This window comes from Rhopalosiphum maidis, chromosome 3 (assembly GCF_003676215.2).
Source record: "Rhopalosiphum maidis isolate BTI-1 chromosome 3, ASM367621v3, whole genome shotgun sequence".
Lineage (NCBI taxonomy): Eukaryota > Metazoa > Arthropoda > Insecta > Hemiptera > Aphididae > Rhopalosiphum > Rhopalosiphum maidis.
Genome location: NC_040879.1, coordinates 35,409,360 through 35,431,907, shown reverse-complemented (window position 1 = coordinate 35,431,907; position 22,548 = coordinate 35,409,360). Strand labels below are relative to the sequence as shown.

Below are 22,548 nucleotides of genomic sequence, written 5' to 3'. Positions count from 1 at the left end.
TGGTGCCCATATATATTAATAATATTTTATTATAATAGGTATATTATTAAAAGTATTGTACTTATTTGAACTTAATGTGGTTTTAATTTTTAATGTACCTAACAGAAAAATACAAGTTGCACACATCAAACATCGTTTTAAAGAACTATCTTTACTAGTTACTAAGTCGTGGCGGATTGACATTAAAGTTAATATACAATCCACAAAGAAAAAAATATAAATAATGTTGTCAATAATAGATAATCACAACTCTCAAATAAACCACTGAACAATTGGTTTCTCAATGCACAATCACAAATAGCTCATAACAATTTTTATTATATAATATTATCCATTACACGATCATACGATTACTGTATACAAACTTTCAACTACAGAGTGCACACAGTGAATTATTCTAATTTTTCAAATTTGCTGTACAATTATAATCTAAAATTGATTGGTTATTTAAGTTTATTTATAAATCAATATAAGGGCAATTTGATGGACATATTGCATGCTTCGGTCCGTAAAAATTCGTCCTGTACGCACGTCTATGAATTGATAGACTACCTAAAATTACCATTAACAATAATAAATCATATATTATGGGATAATTGGATAAAGTATAGAGTATAATATTATACATACATTATACATTAAATTAGTATAAAAGTCATGGACTCCAATCTGGGAAGTGTGACTAGTGAGTAGTGACTACTTTTCGTGCAATAGGTTGCAGAGTTTGCCCTATTATCATTAGCCTTCATAGTCTCTTACTATCGTAACATGCGTAGAACACGGTGTTTTTATGCTGTGATAAATACGATTACTTATCATATTCATGTGTTATCCATAACAAATTAGATCTAATTTATGATAATAAATAATATTGATATTAATATATGATAATCGTAGAGTTCAATGAATTTGTCATGGTGTTATTAATGAATATTGATTAATGACTACAGTAAGTTAGAAAATCAACGAACTGCGAAAGATTAAAATTTTTAAACATAACTCTCTAAATCGTTAAAAATATTTAATGTTTGGCATTTGTTTAAGCCCTTCTTTGTAACAATGTTATGTATAAAATTTTAATCAGAATTTATTATTGAATGCGCATATATATATATATATATATATAAATCATAATGAACAACAACAAAGTATTAGAATTAGTACGAAAATTTTTGAATTTTTCAATCAAACGTAATGGACATGATAGAATTTTAGATAAGGTATGATTAATTTTGTTAAATAATTATTTATTAATGACTAACTTTCTTATTAATTATTGTATGTTATATTATTATCTATAATACATTGAGTAAAATTAAATATTTTAACTTGTTAATATATTAATATTATTTTAATTTTGACTGTGATAGGAGGTATAATAAATAAATATATGTACTTTATGTATTAAGTATTTAATATCTATTTCATAGTGAAACTGTAGGTACTTGAAGGTTGGATCTTTGAATGATAATTTTGGACATAAAATATGTACCTATTTATTTACATACATCCAGGTCCGGCTCAAAGGATAGGTAAATAGACTCACAGGTCCTAGCGGGCATTTTCGTATCACAGATTTGAAAATAAAAACTTATAGTTTCAAAAATGTATGAGCCATAAACTATAAACATAATAACTAATAAGTATTGTAAGCATTTACTTTAGAAACTATAAAGTGCCCATTATATATTTCAGTAAATGAACTAGGTATCTACTATCAAATAAAAATAAATTTTTTTTTTTTGAAATTCAAAGAGTAAAGCATCATTTCATTCAGCCCTCATAACTACCCTTGTGTTTTTCACTGTAAGTTTTTAACAACCTTTCAACACTCAAAAAAATGAGCTATTTTAAATTATCAATATAATTTTAACATGTATATATATTATCCAATTATAAAATGTATAAGATAATATCCAACTATTTCTTAATAGTAATCGATTAATTGAAACATCTAATTTTATTGGATGTAAAAAATATTAATATTAATAAGGTATACATGGTTTCCTTAATTATAGATGTAGGTACCTATATTTAATGGCATTAGTTAAATTCAAAATAAAATAATAAACTAAAGATAAATTAAATTTATTCTATACTTATAAAGGTGAATATAATATCAGCTGAAAATGGCAAATGTATTGCTGAGATGGTTGTTGAAAAACAACATACCAATTCATATGGTACACTTCATGGAGGTTTTACAGCTACCGTTGTAGATGTTTTGTCTAGTATTGCTGTATTGACTCATCCACGAGTTGTTGAAGACATTGATTCGGCACCTAACAGTGGTGTTTCAGTTGATATTCATATTTCGTATGTATACTCTTAATGTTACAATTTATTCTTTTAATATATTTAAAGTAAAAATAAATATAATTTATTCTAAGTTTATAAGTCTTATTTTTTTTTTGGTGTTTGAACCATGATCAATATATATTTATAAATATTAGTATATATTAGTGCCCTTGTACAAGCTTGTTCAGTGAAGCTTCCATTATCTTCTTGTGGGAGTGACAAAAAATAATACATAAAATCATAATTAAATTGTTTGAAACTATTACATTTTTGCTTTTAATCAATATAATAACTAGGGAGCAGATGTTTATGCCCTAAAAATTTAAAAATATGCATGCAATTATGCACTATAAAGTATAAAAATATGCTTAGAATTTATTAAAAATATGCATCAATACCTAATATTTATTTATTAAAAATTAAAAATAATGAACTATTAATAATTTAAAAAATAAAATAAAATTTATTATTATTAAAATTAAAAAATATGTTTGCAAACTGTTGTTGAATTATTTGTTAATCTGAAAATAATATATATGGATTATGGGTATATTTTAGAAACCAAATACCGATAAGAGCAAAAACTGGCTATTCCCGGTTGGCGTGAATATTACATATAGATCTACAGCCGTGGCAGGTTTTGATCTATTAATATTAGTTGTGCCAAGTTCGTTAGTATAATACGAAAAACCTCAAATATGCACTAAAAGCATGATGAATATAGAAATATGATCAAACAAGTAAAAATTGAACAAATAGTGCAAAAATATGCAAAATTAAATTGATAAGTTTGAATTCTTTGAGTGATTAAACAAATTTTTATCTTACTCCGTATTAATTTAGATGTTATTAAAAAATATGATAAATTCATAAACATCCGCTCCTTAATAATTTAATTTATTATAAGCTTTTAATTATAAATAAGTTATAATTTATATTACATAACTTTTATTAATTTTATTATTTTTTGTTTTTAGGTATTTAAATTCAGCAAAAATTGGTGACCGAGTAGTAATTAATTCTGAAACTGTTAAACTTGGAAGAACTTTAGCATTTTTAAAAGTGACATTGTTAAGGAAAGATGATAATGTTATCTTAGCTCAAGGTTCACATACTAAGTTTGTAGGATGATATTAAATGTTTGATACATTATGTAAAACTAAATGTTATTGTTGTTATTTATTAAAAATATCAAAAAATGTATTTATATTAATTTCACCATAGTCAAAAATCAAAATTATTTCTTTGTTATACTCACTTTTTAAATTTGTTTTGTTTATTACTAGATATTAATAAAATAATTTTTACCATTTATATTTTTTGCATTAAAACTTTTCTGATATTTTTAATTAACTATATAAATGTGTTATTTTTTCAAGAAATATGAAGATGCTTTATTTTATTTGAAAATTTTAAGATGGGAACAGGTGCGGTTTTAGGATTACGTTTTTGTATGGGAAACAGTAGATTGATAATTAGGTTGTAACTGCAAATAATATTCCTCATTTCTTCCCCCTCTCCACAAATTTTTTTTAATAAAATATTTATGCTTATAGCTTTCACAAATACCTTATATATTAGCAGTAGATACATTATAGTATGTAGCTTAAAATCTTTATATTAATAATAATAGGTAGGTAATAAATATTTTAAATATAAAAATAGAGTAATCCTTAGTTCTTAAGTAATTAAGCATAATTATATTTATTTAAATATATTTAAATTTAACTGACAAAAAAATAATTTAGACTAATTTTTAAAAAAAATAGTAAAAGCTAAATTTGAAATTGGATTTTTTTGTTTTTCATGCTTGTAAATACTTCAGGGGCAGCATGTTGGATCTCTTAATAATTTGTCTGAGTTTTCTGTATCAATTGATAATAGTGTAAGGCTGCTTATTAAATATATATCAACACAGTGCATGGTGGAAAAACTGTGTAAGGTTAGGTCAAATAATAAAGCATCTTATTTTTGTATAATAAAAATTACATTTTTTAAATAAGCGGCATCAGACATTTTGGTATGGGCAGCTGCCCACCTTGCCCATACGTTAGAACTGCCACTGGTTAGGAAATTTTGGATTTTTAAAAATATTCAACCAAAACAAAGTAGTATAATTTTTTGAAAAAATGTTTATAACTTCTTAATAATATAATGTTTGGTTTTGAATTATTTAAATTTGTTTACCAACATATAGTATAGCATTCAGTAATTGATTTGTATTTTTTTAGGTTTAAAACTAAGAAAATTAGATACAGTCTGTGTTTATTACATAAAAATATGTTAAGTGATGGATCACAATTATCTTAAAACCATGTAACTTAGTACTAGTTTTCACTATTTCTTTATTCTGCATAAAATATAAAAATTGAATTCATAATTAATTACCTTATAACTTCTTTAGACAACTTGTTTAATTAGATCCTTATTTTTAAAATGTATAAGTTACTAAGATTCTTTCTTAATTGTTTGATTTAAAAATAATTATTACAGGTTTATAATGTATATTATATATATTAATCATAAGTTAACATAGTCTGTGTATTTAAATTATATCAATATGTCTTGATAATTTTTTTAATAATTTATTTAGCAACTAAAAGTCTAAAATAATAAAGGTAAAAAGTTGAATTTTTTTAAATATCTATAGTTGATATACACACCTAAGAGGATTCCAGCGTAGCATCCTCTTAAGTTAGTTGTTAGTAGTTGTTATCTATCTTTAACCCACGCGCAACATAGCAAATTTTATGTTCACAAAAATGACTATAACCATATTAATTTCTCAATAAAGAGTGAAATGACCTATAAAAAATGTAAAGTTAAGAACATTATCTAGGGAATCTCATAAACGTTTTATTATATTTTTATTTTAAAACAAGTTATGAGTATTTTAAAATTGTAAATTGCTTATACATCTTAAAAAACTCAAAACTTACTTTAAATAAAAATATAATAAAATGCTTATAAGATTCCCTAGATAATGTTCTTAACTTTACATTTTTTATAGGTCATTTCACTCTTATTGAGAAATTAATATGGTTATAGTCATTTTTGTGAACATAAAATTTTCTATATTGCGTGTGGGTTAGAGAGAGAGATAACAAATACTATGCTGAAATCCTCTTAACATTCAAATGTTAATCATAAATCGTAACATTTAAAAAATAATTTAAAGAAAAGCTCGGCTTTGCAATAAATTGTTGTTCATCAAAGTTTAGTTATAACATATAACTTGTTTGCTTATATATTTTCTATACAAATTATACAATGTTTTATGATTTTTCAAACTATTTAGAAATTGAAATAATGTTTAATTTCTATAAAATTTTTCATATGTAACAAAAGTACCTATAACTACATTAAACCTTTTTTTAGCATTTTTATAACCTCAATGACAGACATAAAATATTATATCAATAAAAGTAGACATATGTAACATGTATAAATAATATAGTTATATAAACAAAACCAAGTAAAACCAATTTTTATTTATTTGTACTACCATACAAAATACAAATAGTATATAATGCCTATCCGGAGCAGTTAAAGGCGTAGTTAATGTAAAGAAATAGTTTTATTTCTATAAATATTAAATAGCATAATCTTTATTCTTTACTATGCGCTATCTATTTGTTGGTAAGAACTCACTTATTTTTTAGGTATTGTAAATTAATAACATAAAAAAAAAAAAATAATAATTAATGAGTGTGGACCAATTCAGAAGAGCATGTTTTTTTTGTGTTTTTAAATGAAACACGAAATGTTAGAATTTGTATAGATAGGTATTTAAAAAGATAGGCATATATTAATGCGCGATTTCATGAATTCTTTATGTTAGGAAATTCTTTTTTTATTTAATACATAATAATATTTTAATATGTTATATGATTTTTTTTTTTTAATATGACTTACAGTTATGATAAAAATGTTACTTTTAATGTGAAGAAAATTCAAAATTTTTACGCTTGTAAAAAGAACTGTTTTTGTATTTCCGATTTTAAAATTGCTATAAAGCAATTTATATGGGTTTTTAAATAAAATTTCAATACTTCAAAAAATTCGCGCATTTGAAAATTTTAAGTATAAATAGATACATTAGCATTTTAAGTATGTTATTGAATAATGAAAGCAACTGATAATTTAAGTAGAAATAGAATATTTCAAGTTTCCATGTTTCATATTTTTTTTAAACTTCATAAAAATAACTAAGAAGTCCTCATTTTTCCTACACATTTTCAAATATATCAAAATTATTTTAGATGCTCATAAAAATATAATGTGGCTTTAAGCTAAATTTTTTTTAAAATTAATTATGTAAAATTTATTAGAAACTTGTTTTACGTATTACGCTTGGTATAGTAATTAGTGAACCTTGACTAAATTTCAACCTTTTTGAACTTAAGATAAAAAAATTGTCAACATAAATCAAAAAAGTTCAAAAATTTCAAATATCTATATAAATCATAAAAAAACTAAAATATTTTGAAAATTGGTATAACTAGAAAATAATTTTTATAAATATTTAGCATAAAATTCGAAACTACATGTTAATTCATTTTTTGAATAATAATAAAAAAAAAAACAATTTTATCGAAAACAAGTGTTTTGTAAATATTATTATATACTTAAACCTATTCCCATTTTTCGTAATTTTGTATTTATCCGCTAGTTAAAGGAAATTAATTTAAAAAAAGAAATTATTGTTAAAACAATGCAATCATCATTTACCCGAGAATTTAAAATAAAGTCTTACTTGTATAATTCTTTTATTAGTTTATTACTAATTCTTAAGAGGACGCCATACCCGCATGTGTTATCTCTGTCTTACTAATGTAAATCATAACAAATTTTTGTTTAGCAGAATACATTTTGTGATTTTAGCTTCAATATTAGAGTAAATTTACCTATTATCAAATTTAAAGGTAAGAATATTATTTAGACAATGACATATGCTTTTATTGATACTATCATTTTAAAGTTGTAATTTTTTACATAGGTATAACTCATTTTAAAATAATAATATTAATAAAAGTATATGTCATTGTCTAACATCACAAAATATATTTTGCTGAACGAAAATTTGTTATGATGTACGTTAGTAAAACAACGACAACACATGCGGGTATGGCGTCCTCTTAACTCGCCTTTTCTATCAGGTATCTGACTATTTGAGCAAATGTTTTTATAGTTTTGAAGCTTTCAAACATCCATTTTAGTAACTTGACATTTGAATTGAATTGCTTATAGATAGGTACTATACCTATAGTATATACCTACTATTTACTAAATTACGTTAATTTTCCTATTTTTTTGTTGTTGTCAATATCATCTATTGTCTATTGAATGTAAGTAGAGTTGTTTAAGATTTGTTATGTATGTATTATATTATTGTCTCAACTCTCTACTTTCAAGTTTTGTAATTATTATCGTCTATAAGAATTAATGTAATATTCAATGCGTTCAGTAGGTAGGTACCTACTCACAGATATCGATACAACAATATTTATTAATATTTATTACACATTCATTAGTCATAATTCATTACTATTGTCTATTGTCTATTTGTAATATGCAAATGAGACCGTGTTTGTTTGATTATATATACAATTAATAATAATATTTTGTCGTGTATTTATGTTGTATTTTTTTTTTTTTTTGATTAAAAATATGGTGTTAAATTATTATTTAACCTATTCTGTATGGATTGATACAATTAATTAAATATAAATGTGTACTTATGATGGTATATGAGTTACGAGTAAACATATCATATAATCAGAAAATATACGGATATAATATTTTTAATGCGTTTTTAGAGATATACGCCCTACACTCTATGTAAGTTCAATTTTGAAGTATCATAATTCATTTTTTATTAATAGATATGCGTACGAACATTATTATATAGCCATATAGGTATTTAATACCTATTTAAAACAATATTTTAATACTATATAAATATATACATTATATTAATAATAACACAAAATAACAAAAAGGTGTACGTCGCGTATATCATGTGTAAACAATATGAGGTGGAAATTAATAATGGTAAACAATACAGATTATTTAATTAAAAGATAGGTAGTAGGTATATAGTAAAACATTCTAAATATACTTCCAAGGGGTAGTTGTGAACGTCTGAAGTTACTTTATTTTCGTTTTCGCTTAACCGACATATCCATTAGCAAACGAAGGACGAGTCTTTTATGTGTACTCGACTAGACGGAAACATGATACCGAACTCCCATCTTTGTTTTTCATACGAAACGGAAATGGCTACTATTATCCGCTTTGCAAGTAAGTAAATATTACCAGGTTTCTGTTTGATTGGCTATTGGCGTGGTCGATTATATATTAGTTGTATTATGAATGACCCTTTTTCAATGTATGTAGAAGATAAAAGCTTGCAAATAGAGTACCACGTTATTGACAAACTCTTTTCCTCTATCTATATATATATATTATAAATGTTTTTTAGATTTTTATTTCAAGGCATTTATTTAATTCGAAATATTTATTATAATATCAATGTTAAAATAGGTAACTCGATAAACATATATATATATATAAAAAAGGAATTTTTAAGAACAAAGTGCTTTCGGTGTTGGGCGTGCAGATAGTATAGATATGAATTAATACAACTGAAAAATCGTGTGATGCGCGCCAACGGTCATAATTTAATAAAAAGCATAAAGTACTAAGGAAGGGGTGTCCCGTTTCGAGTTTTATTGTTATTAGTGAGGTATAGAGAAGTGTAGAGTGACTGTGTAAATAATTTTTGAGTGCCCGAGTGTCCAAACAAAACCACATCCTCGGACTAGGCACCTGGGACCTCACACGACGTTGCGCCGGCTTCTTGGATTCAGTCCGTTCATGTATAATGATAATAATAATAATAATATAATATATAAGGCGAACCATTATAAACCTATTTCATTCATAGTTTTTATAACGTGTACCTGAATTAACGTCTCAGAGCTCTCCCACCTTTTCGATGACATTTGAAAAAAAATATTCATGTCTCAAGAAAGAAATTTCTCTGTATTTCTATAGCCCTTATATATATATATATATATAAGCACATAAATAATATGTAAATATATTATAGTCATCGTCATTTAATATATAAAGAACGTTAGAGTGTAAATATAAGGCGTATATTCAATTTATATACCTATCTACAGAAGCATATAAGAAAATGAAAACACTCAAAATTATAATTCATTTAATTATAATACAATTTAGCTACTGTCTACTGTCGTTATTTAATTGATAAAATATTGGACTCTTTTTGAATGTAGTTTAAGTCATTGTTATAGACATGCTTGTGCTAATTGAACAATAGTATGTATTCACAACTTTTAATACATTTCGATGGCATTTATAAATAAAATAATAACAATTTTTAGATTTTTTAATAGTTTGTATCTATATTTTAATTAATTACATAACCAAAATTAAATTGTACCGTATATAGGTATTTTATCATATTATATTTTAATTTTATTTGGGAAAAATAAGTTTGTATCGCACTGGACATTCCTTAAATAGTCAAATGGTATACAAAAAACCATAAGTATATTTAGATATATTATGGTCCTTAAATATATTAATATTCCAAATATCAAAATTATTATTAAAAGAAAAATGAGGATGATCATAAATACTTGGTCAATCACCTGCATATGAATACAAGCATCAGCGTTTTTCCATTCGATAGATAAGAATAAACAATAATAGCACGCACTTAAAAATACAAATATATATAATAATAATGTATGTTCTCTCACACTCACGCCACTTCTTACATACCTACACATCTTATAATGACAGGCTCACGCGTCTGTGTAACTATCTGTTCAACTATTAATTTATTATCATTGCGTCAATAATTTACCAGTACTACACATTATTTTGTTTCCTTAAAATTATAAAAAAAAAAATACCTAACGGTTGTCAATTGAATGGCAAAAACCGATAAAAATGAGATAAATAAGGAAATATCCCCCATAACATACTAAATTATTTCATTGCAAGTGTAGTCTAAGAATATGTAAATTAAATACAGAAAAATATTTAACTTATATTAATATATATACAAAAGTTTAATTTATCTCTTATTTTGGAAATCACTTAGGTACAATAAATAATTATCTATTTAAGATTACATTTTTTCTTAACTAACTTATAATATTTGTTTTCAAAATTCTTTATACAAAATGCGTAGCTCAAATAAGTAGTTTTCTTTTATAGCGATTTTATTAATTTAATTGCCACGTTCATATGTTTTATTAGTGATTTATTGCATACATATGCCAAAATGTAATATTTCTAATTCCTATTTATTTTCATTAACACTTAAAATAATTCGGATAGAAATTAATACCTGTAAGTATAAATTTATAATATGTTTCTGTTTTAATTTAGAAGGTAAACCATATTTCTTTTATTGATTAATGATAAATATTATATACAAACGTAATTGTTCACTAACAATAACACTATGTGACATTTATGAGACTAGTGGGCATTTTATACTTTTTAATATCCGGTACTTACGCAAATGCACGTGACTGACACGTGACCCAATGCCACCACGCTATTGAATCCACCCTATACAGTTTGCATAAAATAATAGATACTTTATTAATATAATCATATTGCATAAACCTTCAATTACTATAACTTAACATTTTTTTACGTACAAACATTATTCTAAAATATATTGAATATTATTATTTTTTGATATTCTATTACTAACTAATGACTGATTATTTTTAATATAATTAAGCTACTTTATTCAGTAAAATATACATTTTTAGTAATGCATTCATCTGTGGAAATTATCCTAAAATCGCTTATGTAGTAGTTATACACTATACAAATATTAATATATACATAAACAAAATCGAATATATCTTCAGTAAACATACCACTATAACGATTAACAGATATAACTTATTACTAATAATAATTAGTAATTTATTATACAGACATAATTATAAAATAAGAAAAAACCATTAAATAATAGATACCGTTTCATTTAAATCAACTTGAGAAATTAAAAAACGCGACTATTGGATACTTATAATTATTTTTATATTTATCTATAAGCAAAGTGTAAACTCTTATAAAAACGTTTTGATAATTGAGATATATTAGTATAGGAACCTATGTTTTGGTATATTTGATAACCAATAAAGTTATAAGTAGGTACAGCACCAGTTCAATTACAATGGTATTGATTGTACTTTCTAGGAATTATAATAGGTACATATCTATTATATAAATTCTAAAATTTGGTTCATATCGTGCATTACAGTGTAAACAATAGTTTAATTAGTATTCTGTTTCTGTATCAATAACCTATTGATTAAATTAGTCATAGTAATGCTCTCTACATAAATCGTGTACGTGTTTAAACTTTTTTAAATCACAAATATAATATATTTTAAGAAAATGGCAGAAATGCTTTTAAATGAGAATATAAAAAATAAACTTTATTTAAACAGTTAACTGTCATACACTTATATGATTTTATAAAAATACATAGGGAAATTTTTATTTTCGAGTTAATGTGATGGGCGAATTAAAAAAAAATCTATTTAGTTTAAATTACACTAAAATAGACCCATATTAATATATAAATATATTTGTATTAACTTTAATAAGTATCATATAATTCATAATAAGATAGACGTTATAAAAACAAGATTAACTTAAAAAAATGCAGACTTTTAGTTTTTACTATAATAAGTAACAACTATTATTCTTGAAATTACAATTTCAATAAAATTTTTTAAATAGGTAGGTTAAAAAAGATATTTAAAAAATTAAATTAGACATTTTTTTTAAATCAATAATACTATAATTGGATTTGTCTTATTTATTACTGATGTATAAAACCTATGTTAAAATAAGTTTTTATTAATATTGAAATTTTGAAACATATTGGTTATCTACTGATACTATTAGCTAGTGTGCCTATACGTTCAATATACTTATATTTTTAGCTCATACCTTCAAGATAAATTTTCAAAAGCATTTTTCGTTTTTGTTTTCAAGTAGGTAATATGTTTTATGCTGAAATGAGCTACAATAATAAATTTCAATCGTAATGTTGGATTAAAAAAAAATTAAATTGCATAGTTTCAACTTTAGAAAAAATCATTTTATAAATATAACTTGTGTACAATTTTTGAAATATAATAATATAACATTTTAACATTTAAATAATGAAAATTATGCTTGCCGGTTATTAGAGTGTAGACACTAGGTACACATTGTTCGTATCAACGGTCAATATTAATGTTCACCTTTAGTTTTAAAATTAATTAGAACTCAATGACAATTATATTTAAAATAATGGTTGTCAATACCTGATAACTAAAGGTTAAAATACCTATCTGGTATTTATTTAAACTTGGGACAATGCAGTTATAAATAATTATATTTATTATATAATTATATACGCATTTATTTAATTGTTTTTCTTTAATAATATTCATTAAAAAAAGATAACACTTTAAGAATGAAATTAATTACAAATAATTTGCTTTTAGTTTCTAGTATAAACAATAGAAATATCCTTTCCGAGGTCAAATAGAGAGACATTTAGTAAAATGAGAACAGTTTTAGAACTAATAACTTAGAATTTATATAGGTACATACTACATAAAATACAAATTTTCACAATAACCAGTGGAATATTCTGAATTTTATTTAAAAAAAAAGGAAAGTACATAATATACGAACTAATTATTATAAGTAATACTCAACGTTGATATTTATTTAGGAATATAATAATAATAATATATACAATTCGTTAGGTAGTATTCTGTTTTGGTACCCATTATAAAATAAATAAAAGATTATAGTTATTATACCTACGTCATTATATTTTATTTTCAACAATTAATTATCCTCTCTTTTAAATTATTAATATCAAACTCGATGATCATGTTTTGTTATATAAAGTTAAATTTAAAATCACAGTTTTTTATCCAAGAAACCTTTTCGCAATTTGTATTTTTATTAGCAATTATAACCATTTAAACAAACATTTTATTGTTAGAATAATTTAACTGGTCAATGATATGGGTCCATCATTGCCTAGTTTTTTATGTATGATTAGAAACATTAGAAATATTAAAAAAATGTTAAATGCTTATATTCTATATTTCTATGAACCTAATGTTATAAATATATTCAAACTTTTTGTAGGTATACTATACGCAACATTTTGCTAAGTATCATCCGCTTGATTTGTTTATGACATTTTTTCATTATAAACCAATATAAATTCAGCGCTCTTGAATTCATGTACTCGATTGTAAGTAAAAATTACGTTAGATACAGACTGGATGTGGAAAAAAAATAACGATCGAGCCTGAACGATAAATAGAAAAAACAGAAAAAATTATCAATGAATGGTCAATCCAGATTTTCCGTATATGGTTTGTGTTCTCGTCGAGTCTACGTCTACATTTGATTATAAAAATAAAAGTATGATACTGTTGTAGCATGCCAACACACACACACACACACACGCATATATATATACAATCTACTATATAGCAATATTAACTGTGTATACTATATAATATATACTTCAGCACTTGATGACCATATACGAAATTAAAAATCTAAATAATTATTTAAAAAGACAATTATTATTTAAAGTTTGTAGGTACCGGTTACCTTTTAAAATAAAATATTACTAATTAGTATAAGCAAAAAAAAAAACTTAGATAATCTCTAAAGATATTTAGATAATTAGATATATAAATCAAGAGAAATAAACATGATCAAAAACTCTGATTAAATGTATGCATTTATATGATTATTACATATTTCTTTATTACTACTCATATAAGTTAAAGATATTTTGAATTATACGAATACGACACTTGTAAGTTATAAAGAATATACTAAAAGTATGTTTGAAATATTTAATTGAAATAATTATACATTTTAATTTCAATGTCATTATAAATTTAATTTAGTATACTTAATAGGAATTATTATAGGTTAGGTAACATTTTTGGCAAAAATGCAAATTCAACGAATTCAATTATATAACAAAATTGTCAAAAAATAATTATTAACATAAAACTGACACGTTAAATAATCTTAATAAGTATATATGTAATTGTGTGAATCGTATGAAACATATTGTTTAATAGAAAAGATATAAGAATAATTTGAATAAAATAAATAAACATATAATACCAGTCATTAGTTATTATTAATCACAGTATAGCACTTATCACGAATGTTTAGTTAACGTTCTTTTTAAATCACTCATTAAATAAACAATTTTAAAGAATAAACCAAATAACAACGCAAATATACCATAAAAAATATTAAATAATGTAAAGTGATGATTATATTGAAATGCATTAAGTTGTTCAACATAAACTGTATATCTATACTATAATATTTAATTATGACTTACACAATAAATACAATCAATGGTTAGTATGAAACTATGAAATACTACTATAGTAGATCAATGGTAGAACTAATAAGAGCGATATGATAATTGAATCAATTAAATTAAACAAAACTTGTTCTGTATATATAATTTATGATTTTACTATGATTAGTTTTATATTTTTAAATTTTATATTGTGTAATAAAATTTAAATGATAAAAATTCAAATCAATTTGAAATAATTTAATAGGTAGTAGATACCTTTAAAACTATTTCTATGTATAAAATATAACCACTAGGCTGAAAATGTGATAAATTTGTATTTATTGTTTTAGGTAATCACTAATCATCATAAATATAATGAAATTAAATCATAATAATCTATAATAAATAATATAAATGTGTATGTTTATGTTTATTTGTGATTTAAAATGTCCATTATTATAGTGATTTGATTTCCCAGATTATATACTGAATATAGGAAATACACAGTTATAATATATTTAAACTAAATCCTAAAAGTAATGAACTAATGATCTGATTGTAAACAAATAAAATATTATGTAAGTATACTATATTGTAATATAGATTATAAGAATTATTACCCTTTAAAAAATGAATTAGGTACCTAATTATTAAGAATACCTCATATGGGTATACCATAAACACAATACGGTATCCATCATATTATTCGTAGGACGTATAGCCGTATAGGGTATTTACCTACTGAAAATATATGTATCTTTTCTTTCGTTATTGTAGGTTTTTGAAAAATAATAAACGTTATTATAATGTTATTTATGTATATTGCGTTTAAAAGAAAACACCTGGTATGTTGTATGTAAGACCAACACTTTTTATGTGCATCAGTTTTGTTCCTGTTGTATTTTTCTGTCAATATGATGTATAGTCGGATTTTCAACATGCACGCTAAAGTTAATCTGGTTACAAAACACGGGTAGCAATAATGTATTATTGTAGTCAAATGACAAATAATGGAACGGTGTGCGTTTCCCGTTTGATATTGTTATATAATAATGTGTCAGTATAACGACGCGTGGAGATGACTTCTTGTTGCTAAACTGATATAACTAGCCTATTACATGTACGCCGATTATAAACGCAGCTTAGCGACACAATGGGTACAAATTTTACGGCCAATTGTAGATCGCCACCCTACTTTTGTACGCGAAACCCCGCAATAGTAATAATAATAATAATACATGTTGGACATACAATATGTATAAGTAATGACAATGCCGGATGCAAAGAGAGCACAATGAGATCATAAATTCCTGTCAGCCGTGTTTGAAATACCGGAGATACAAAAGTAAACGGATGCATTAAACCACAATAATAGCCGTATACGATGTTCGGAGAAATAATAAAAATAAAAATAAATAAAACCGTAAGATTGAAATAAAAATTTGCATAAATTTTATAATTTTGTTAATTTAATTTGTATTATTTACTAGATGATGCGTGCACGTGACGATGTCTATTAATATCAGTGGATACCTCAGCTAACTACACATAAAATTACGTTATAGTATTTGAGGACTTAACATCGGTAAATATATTATCGTTATATAAATATTTGTATTTATTCAACACAATATTTACGAATTAACTTCGGTTATTTAGATTCCGTGTGTGAACATTTTTTGATACATTGGATTTATCGCGATGGAGTTTTATTTGAATGCGTTGAAGTGTTTGTGTACAATTTTTTCAGACCTGCAAAGGCATTGGTTAATAAACCATCCAAGCTATTAAAAACTAGATAGGTATATAAAGAATAAGTGTATAGGTACCGATGGAATTTACATGCGCCCTAACATGTGATTATTGATTTTGTTTACGGTCATTTACTTATGGTCACTTGAAAACGCACGTAATACTACTTTTTGAAATTTACGCCAAAAAGAGAATGAAAAATACCGTTAAAAAGAGCACGGTACACTTATAGCTATTGAACTGTTTATTACTACACTAGGATAAATCAAGAGAGTATAGACTAGTCCTTTAAAATAATAGTTTAATAGAGCTCACTATTATTCTTAATTGGTTAATTGTGTTCTGTTTTTATATAAAATGTCGCACCGACTTTAGTTTAGGGCTGCTTATCAACTACCATCTGTTTCGACAGTATAATTATACCATTACAGAATGTGATTGTTTGGTCGCGGTTGTAAATTGTTATAATATTATTGAGTTATAACTCATAATCGGTAACTCTGAAATTTCGGTTTTATTTTGAAACAAATGCATTGCACACTCGTGTATTACGTCGCGTGTTACACACTTTCACAGTTCCACGTAAGTCCCCGCATGACACGGTCGTTAGGCGATATGCGTATAGGTATGTGTACCGCGTCACGCATATCCATATATATATATATATATATATATATACTCGTATATGTACGATATCGTATGTACATATTATTATGTGTTGTAATCGTTTGGAAAACCGTATATAAGATTACAGACAAACGCGTATACCTACTTATTATTTTGTATATTATATTATGATATAATGTCAGCGATGATATTAAACGGTGCACACACACACACACACACACACGAGAGGTGTTAGATAACCGACCGCATAGGTATGTCTGCAGTTTATTACATAACGCATATATACCTGTTTAAAAATCGCCAGTTACCGTATATTATAATATATATCTAGGTGTATATGTATATATATATCCGAGTGGCGTATTTACATAAGTAAACACATGGATATAGGTATATCGTGTATAATTTATGTGTGCGCGCGCGCGCGCGTGTGTGTGTGTGTGTGCGTGCGATACCGCGTATACACAAGTCGGCGTGCGTGCGTTTGTGTGCGTTCGTAGGGTTAACTAATCTTCTGAAGCGTTTCGTAGTCATGCGACGGTTTTAACAAACGACATCCGTCAACCGCGCGTTATCCGCCGCCACCAACAATGGCCCTGTATAATAGGTGAGGCGCGCGGATGATAAGAGCTAATCACCGCGTAAATACAACGCGTTCGGAAAGTCGGGTCATAATAATCGTTGATAACGCGTCGGCAGTGCTATCTCTATCTCCGTCGGTCGCCTTCTCGTTCGCGGTCTCTCCCTCACTCATCCATCATCAACACTCCCGCAACCCCGCCCGCCGGCCGACGTCGGCGACGCCACCGTCGTCGTAGTCGCATGGGGTGCCGCCCGGTGTTTACCCAATGATTCACATTATCTCGTCAGCTCACCCACACACACACACACACACACACACACATACAAACGAACGCGCGGGCGCGCGTGCACACCCGCACACACGTCGCACGGCCGTAGTAGTGCATACGCAGCGTATATTATATTATATTATATTATACGGTCTATAATGATAATATAGCGGCAGAGCACCGCCGCAGATAACGTTTTTGAAAATAATAATAATAATAACAAAAAAAAAGAAATAAAACGTTCTTTATTAATAATATAATGATTTAATATATAATATATTACTTGAAATATCACTGTGACAATATTATATTTTATGCGACTATGTATATACGATATCGCATCGATCATATTATATAGGATATAGGCGCTGCGGGTGTCTATCACAATAATGTACCTACGTATAGGTGATATGCGGTTTATTATGAATATTAATTTTTTTGAATAATATGGTTTTTAGACTCCGAGTCTAGTCAGGCGACGAATGTATTGATTTTATAATTATGTGTGTTTTTATTTATTTATTTATTTTTTTTTTTTGTTTGTGTATGTGTATACGATAAGTAGTGGATAAAACGATGCTTAGATTATCACCTCTGGGGATGCGAAATTGGATCTAGTTTGTATTTTGGAGAAGTCAAAATTAAAAAAATGTTTAGTACTTTTAGTTTTTTTTTTTCTATAAATGTCTATAAAATTATTCGTTGAATTAAAATTCTTCAAATTTTAATACAAGATCCAATATAAGTTATATTCTTATATCTACATAAACATATTAAAAATATAATAGTTTATATAAAATGTATTTTATTAATAGTGAGAACTTAGATAAAATTCGTCAATATTGCAAAAATTGCAAACTGTTTAGTATTTAGAATTCATAAGAACTTTTCTTTTATACCCAAGTTTTAAAAATGTAATACCTACAAGATTCCTCATAAGTACTTATTCTTGCCGTAAAATCTAAAAATATATAAGCAATTATTTTTTATAGACATTTTAAGTTCAATTTTAGATGAAATTACTTATTCAGTTATTTATACAATAAAATAACAATGTTAATTTTATTATAATTTTTTTTTATTAAAAATGTATACAATTTGTAATCAAATATTCTTTAACAATAAGAATAATTAATGGATGGGCAATAGTGACGTGCATATCTGAGTGAAGTAGCTTTGATCATTTATATTAAAAATACAAATGGTATGTTTTTTCTGGTACAGTCATCCATTTGTACCAAATTCACCTGCGTCAAACATTGTAGGTACAATAACGACTTGGTGTATTTCATGTTTAAAACACACGACATACGTTTAATAAAATTATTTTTATAAAATCTATAGATTTTAAAGTTTTGTACATAATTGAGTAGACAGATTAAAAACACGTTTTGTATTAGTGTTTTATTATGTTGTACGATGCAATTACATTATCGTATAACGTTATTCATCAAATCATGATTTTATTAGACATTCGTTATTACGTTACATATTAAACATAATTTAACAATATTTTCGTCTGTAATTTGTTTTTTTTTAATTTAATTATTTAAATTATAAATTATTAGAATGGAGTTTTTGACAAGCATAAAAGGGAAAAAATGGTTGTAAAAATAATCACAAGTATATATTTGCGGCGTATACTTCTTCTAAAAATGTTGAACGGTGTCGTTGTTCAAATAAAATATGCTCAGAAAAGATATTTATTCAAGATGGAAACATATTATTAAAGGCATGGTATGTTGCAAACATTTACTTTTATTTTATGAAATATGTAAATATAAAATTATATATAAATAATAAATAATAAATATTAATATACCTACCTAATATACAAAACAAATAAACTGTTTTCACAATATTCAATTTAAATTTTATGTATTATTTTGGTACTACTCTGATAATAGTAACAAAATTTACTCAAATTTTATGCTGTCAAATCATGAATGATTTTAATTTTATAAATGCACATGATCACGAATTGTGTAAAACGATTGTAAGACAAAATATAATTACAGTATACACCATGCAATAAGCATATGGCTTTCGAAAACATAAATATTCTTTCTAGGAAAATTATTTTATCAGAAATGAGTATTAATTCAAATTTTACTATATCTGAAGTCACAGTCACTGCAATACAAAAAAAGTATTTAGCATGCTCGCGAAAAAATGTTTTCCTTTAAATCCTAAATCGGTGTCTGATGTTCATAAAGTATTAAATTAAATAGATTTTATTGCTTCTAAAAACGAAGATTTTTTATTGATTAACGACGAATTATCTATTATAATTTTAGGCATATTTACTTGTAACGAATATTTACAATTTTTATGTAAGTATTGGAAACTATTATTATCTGTTGTTATTTGTAATTCGTGGATTTATCAACGAATATTATGTACCTTTGGAATTTTGTATTTTAAATGATAAATCATCGGAAACATATGAACTTGCTTCATATATGTTAAAAATAAAGGAATGCGAAATTTCAGTTTAATTTTGAAACCAAACTATGTCATTATTGATTTCAAACTAGCCATACGACATTATGCTATAAAAACGGTATGGCTATTATCTATCAGTAATTATTATAGGCTATCGTTTTTATTTGTCTCAATAAGCTTATTGGTACAGAAAAATTCAAGCACTAGAGTTAATATCAGCTTATAAAATTGGTTATAATATATACACTTGGCTTAATTTTTTCCAAATGAAGTTTCAGATTGTTTAGTTGATGATTTAATTTCGAAAATTCCTGATGATTCAAAATGTCGAGAATGTATAAATTATTTAGTACATGTACTTAACTAATAACTAAACATTGTAAAAAATGTCAATTTTCCTCCAAACATTTGGTTGACATTTGCAGCTGATTTAACTATTGAACTAACAATAATTATGAATTTTTTCATGCTGATTTTAATGAACAATTCCATAATTCACATTCTAATATTTTTTACATTTTTATAAATTTTAATCACAATAGATAGTCCAAACAAATATTTATGTATATTATAAGTAGTCTTAAAAATATTCCTAACATTACAAAATATTTACAGATTAGCAAGATTAAAAAAAAAATTATAAAAGCAATCGATAATAAATTATAAAAACATGAAATTAACATGTTATTAATGTGTACAAATATTTGCGTTTAATTGCAGTAAAAATTAAGATTTTTTGAACAAAAGAATATTGTTATTATATTATTTTTATTTTAAAAATAACGTTTATTTAAATTTTACACTATTATAACTATTATATAATTTTAAAAATATAAATAAAAATTGATAATCATTAAAATGTAAATTTTGATAATATCTTTATTTTTTTTTCAAAATCAAATTTGAACGATGTTGTGTCTTTAAAATAAATATGTATTACATCAAGGCATTATTATAAAATGTTAACGCAGGTAAATTTGGCGCAATTAGGCTGTCAGAAGAAAACATATCCTTTTTATTTTGGCACAAATCGATAATTCTCAAGGGAATAATTCATATAGCGACGGAACTTCATGTGTTATAATTTAAAAACATTTTCGTGGGAACTTAAAACTTTTACGTACCTATATATTATAGAACTATGAAATGTATTATATGCTACAATGATATTTTCTATTTATACTGTGAACCTATTTTTACTGTTTCACAGTATTTATAGAAAGATGAAATTACATTTTGAGTTAAATACTAATAATATAATAAATAAAATATTTTGAAAAAAAACTATATCAACCTACTTTATGTAAATTATGTCTATAGCAATATGTAGCAAAAATATACTTTAGGAAATATAATTAGTGATATGAGTTGACAAACTGTTTCGAGACAATTTGCTCAGCAACGTTTTTCGTATATACAATGTTATATCATTAAATTCAAAATTCAACACACCCACAATTGTGAACCATTCGACACCTAATAATGTATAGCAGAGTACCCACTTGGCCACTGTCCACTTGCCTAGGTACCTTTTTAATAAAGAAATCAAGAATTATATTTCAATAATAAATATTGATACTATTGCGCTAATAAAAGAAAAATAAATCTTGAATAACATGCTAACGACTATTATGTTACATACTATAATTTAAAATAAATGTTGATATTTCTGTGGTATTTAAATTTTAAGATATTTGAGGGGTGGGGGGGTTAAGTCTCCACAGGTTAACTTTGGTTTAATATTGAGGTAGGGATGTACCCTTCCCCCCCCCCAAAGATTTAGTGCTAGTTGCGCCACTGGTAATGGCTTATATATAATATGATGCCATTGATTCCATTACTGATGTCTAACAATATAAATTAAGTGAACTTAACTACCTTATTCAGATCAGTAAAAGTATCTCAATTTTTACCTATGTAGTTGCGGCTAAAAAAATCGTATGATGAAACTCGCATGGACATTTATTTCCACGGAATGTTTTTCTGGAGTGTGTTTATTTTTTTGGAATTTATTCAATTAAATATTTTTCCGGGTTTTTTTTCCTATAATAATGGGCTAACTGTAATTTTTTAATGGTAACTTTTTCCTAATACTATATATTTTTGTTGGGCAACTGCTAGTTTTTAAATCCCATATTTTGCCTTTTG

At 25.2% G+C, this 22,548-nt stretch overlaps 1 protein-coding gene across 1 annotated transcript; it reads left to right on the top strand.

Moving 5' to 3' along the window:
* Nucleotides 1–880: 880 nt before the first annotated feature.
* Nucleotides 881–3,550, top strand: LOC113558281 (acyl-coenzyme A thioesterase 13-like). Its single transcript, XM_026963754.1, has 3 exons — nucleotides 881–1,220; nucleotides 2,108–2,316; nucleotides 3,276–3,550. Exons 1-3 carry the CDS (start codon nucleotides 1,134–1,136, stop codon nucleotides 3,427–3,429), a joined length of 450 nt encoding a protein of 149 aa, XP_026819555.1. The 5' UTR covers nucleotides 881–1,133; the 3' UTR covers nucleotides 3,430–3,550.
* The last annotated feature ends 18,998 nt before the right edge of the window (nucleotides 3,551–22,548 follow it).

What these genes read in the sequence shown, in the direction of transcription:
- LOC113558281 (XM_026963754.1), top strand. Translation starts at nt 1,134, where the DNA reads ATGAACAACAACAAAGTATTAGAATTAGTACGAAAATTTTTGAATTTT. An exon ending in ATGATAGAATTTTAGATAAG is followed by an intron (nt 1,221 to 2,107) that starts GTATGATTAATT and finishes ATACTTATAAAG; the next exon opens with GTGAATATAATATCAGCTGA. An exon ending in TCAGTTGATATTCATATTTC is followed by an intron (nt 2,317 to 3,275) that starts GTATGTATACTC and finishes TTTTGTTTTTAG; the next exon opens with GTATTTAAATTCAGCAAAAA.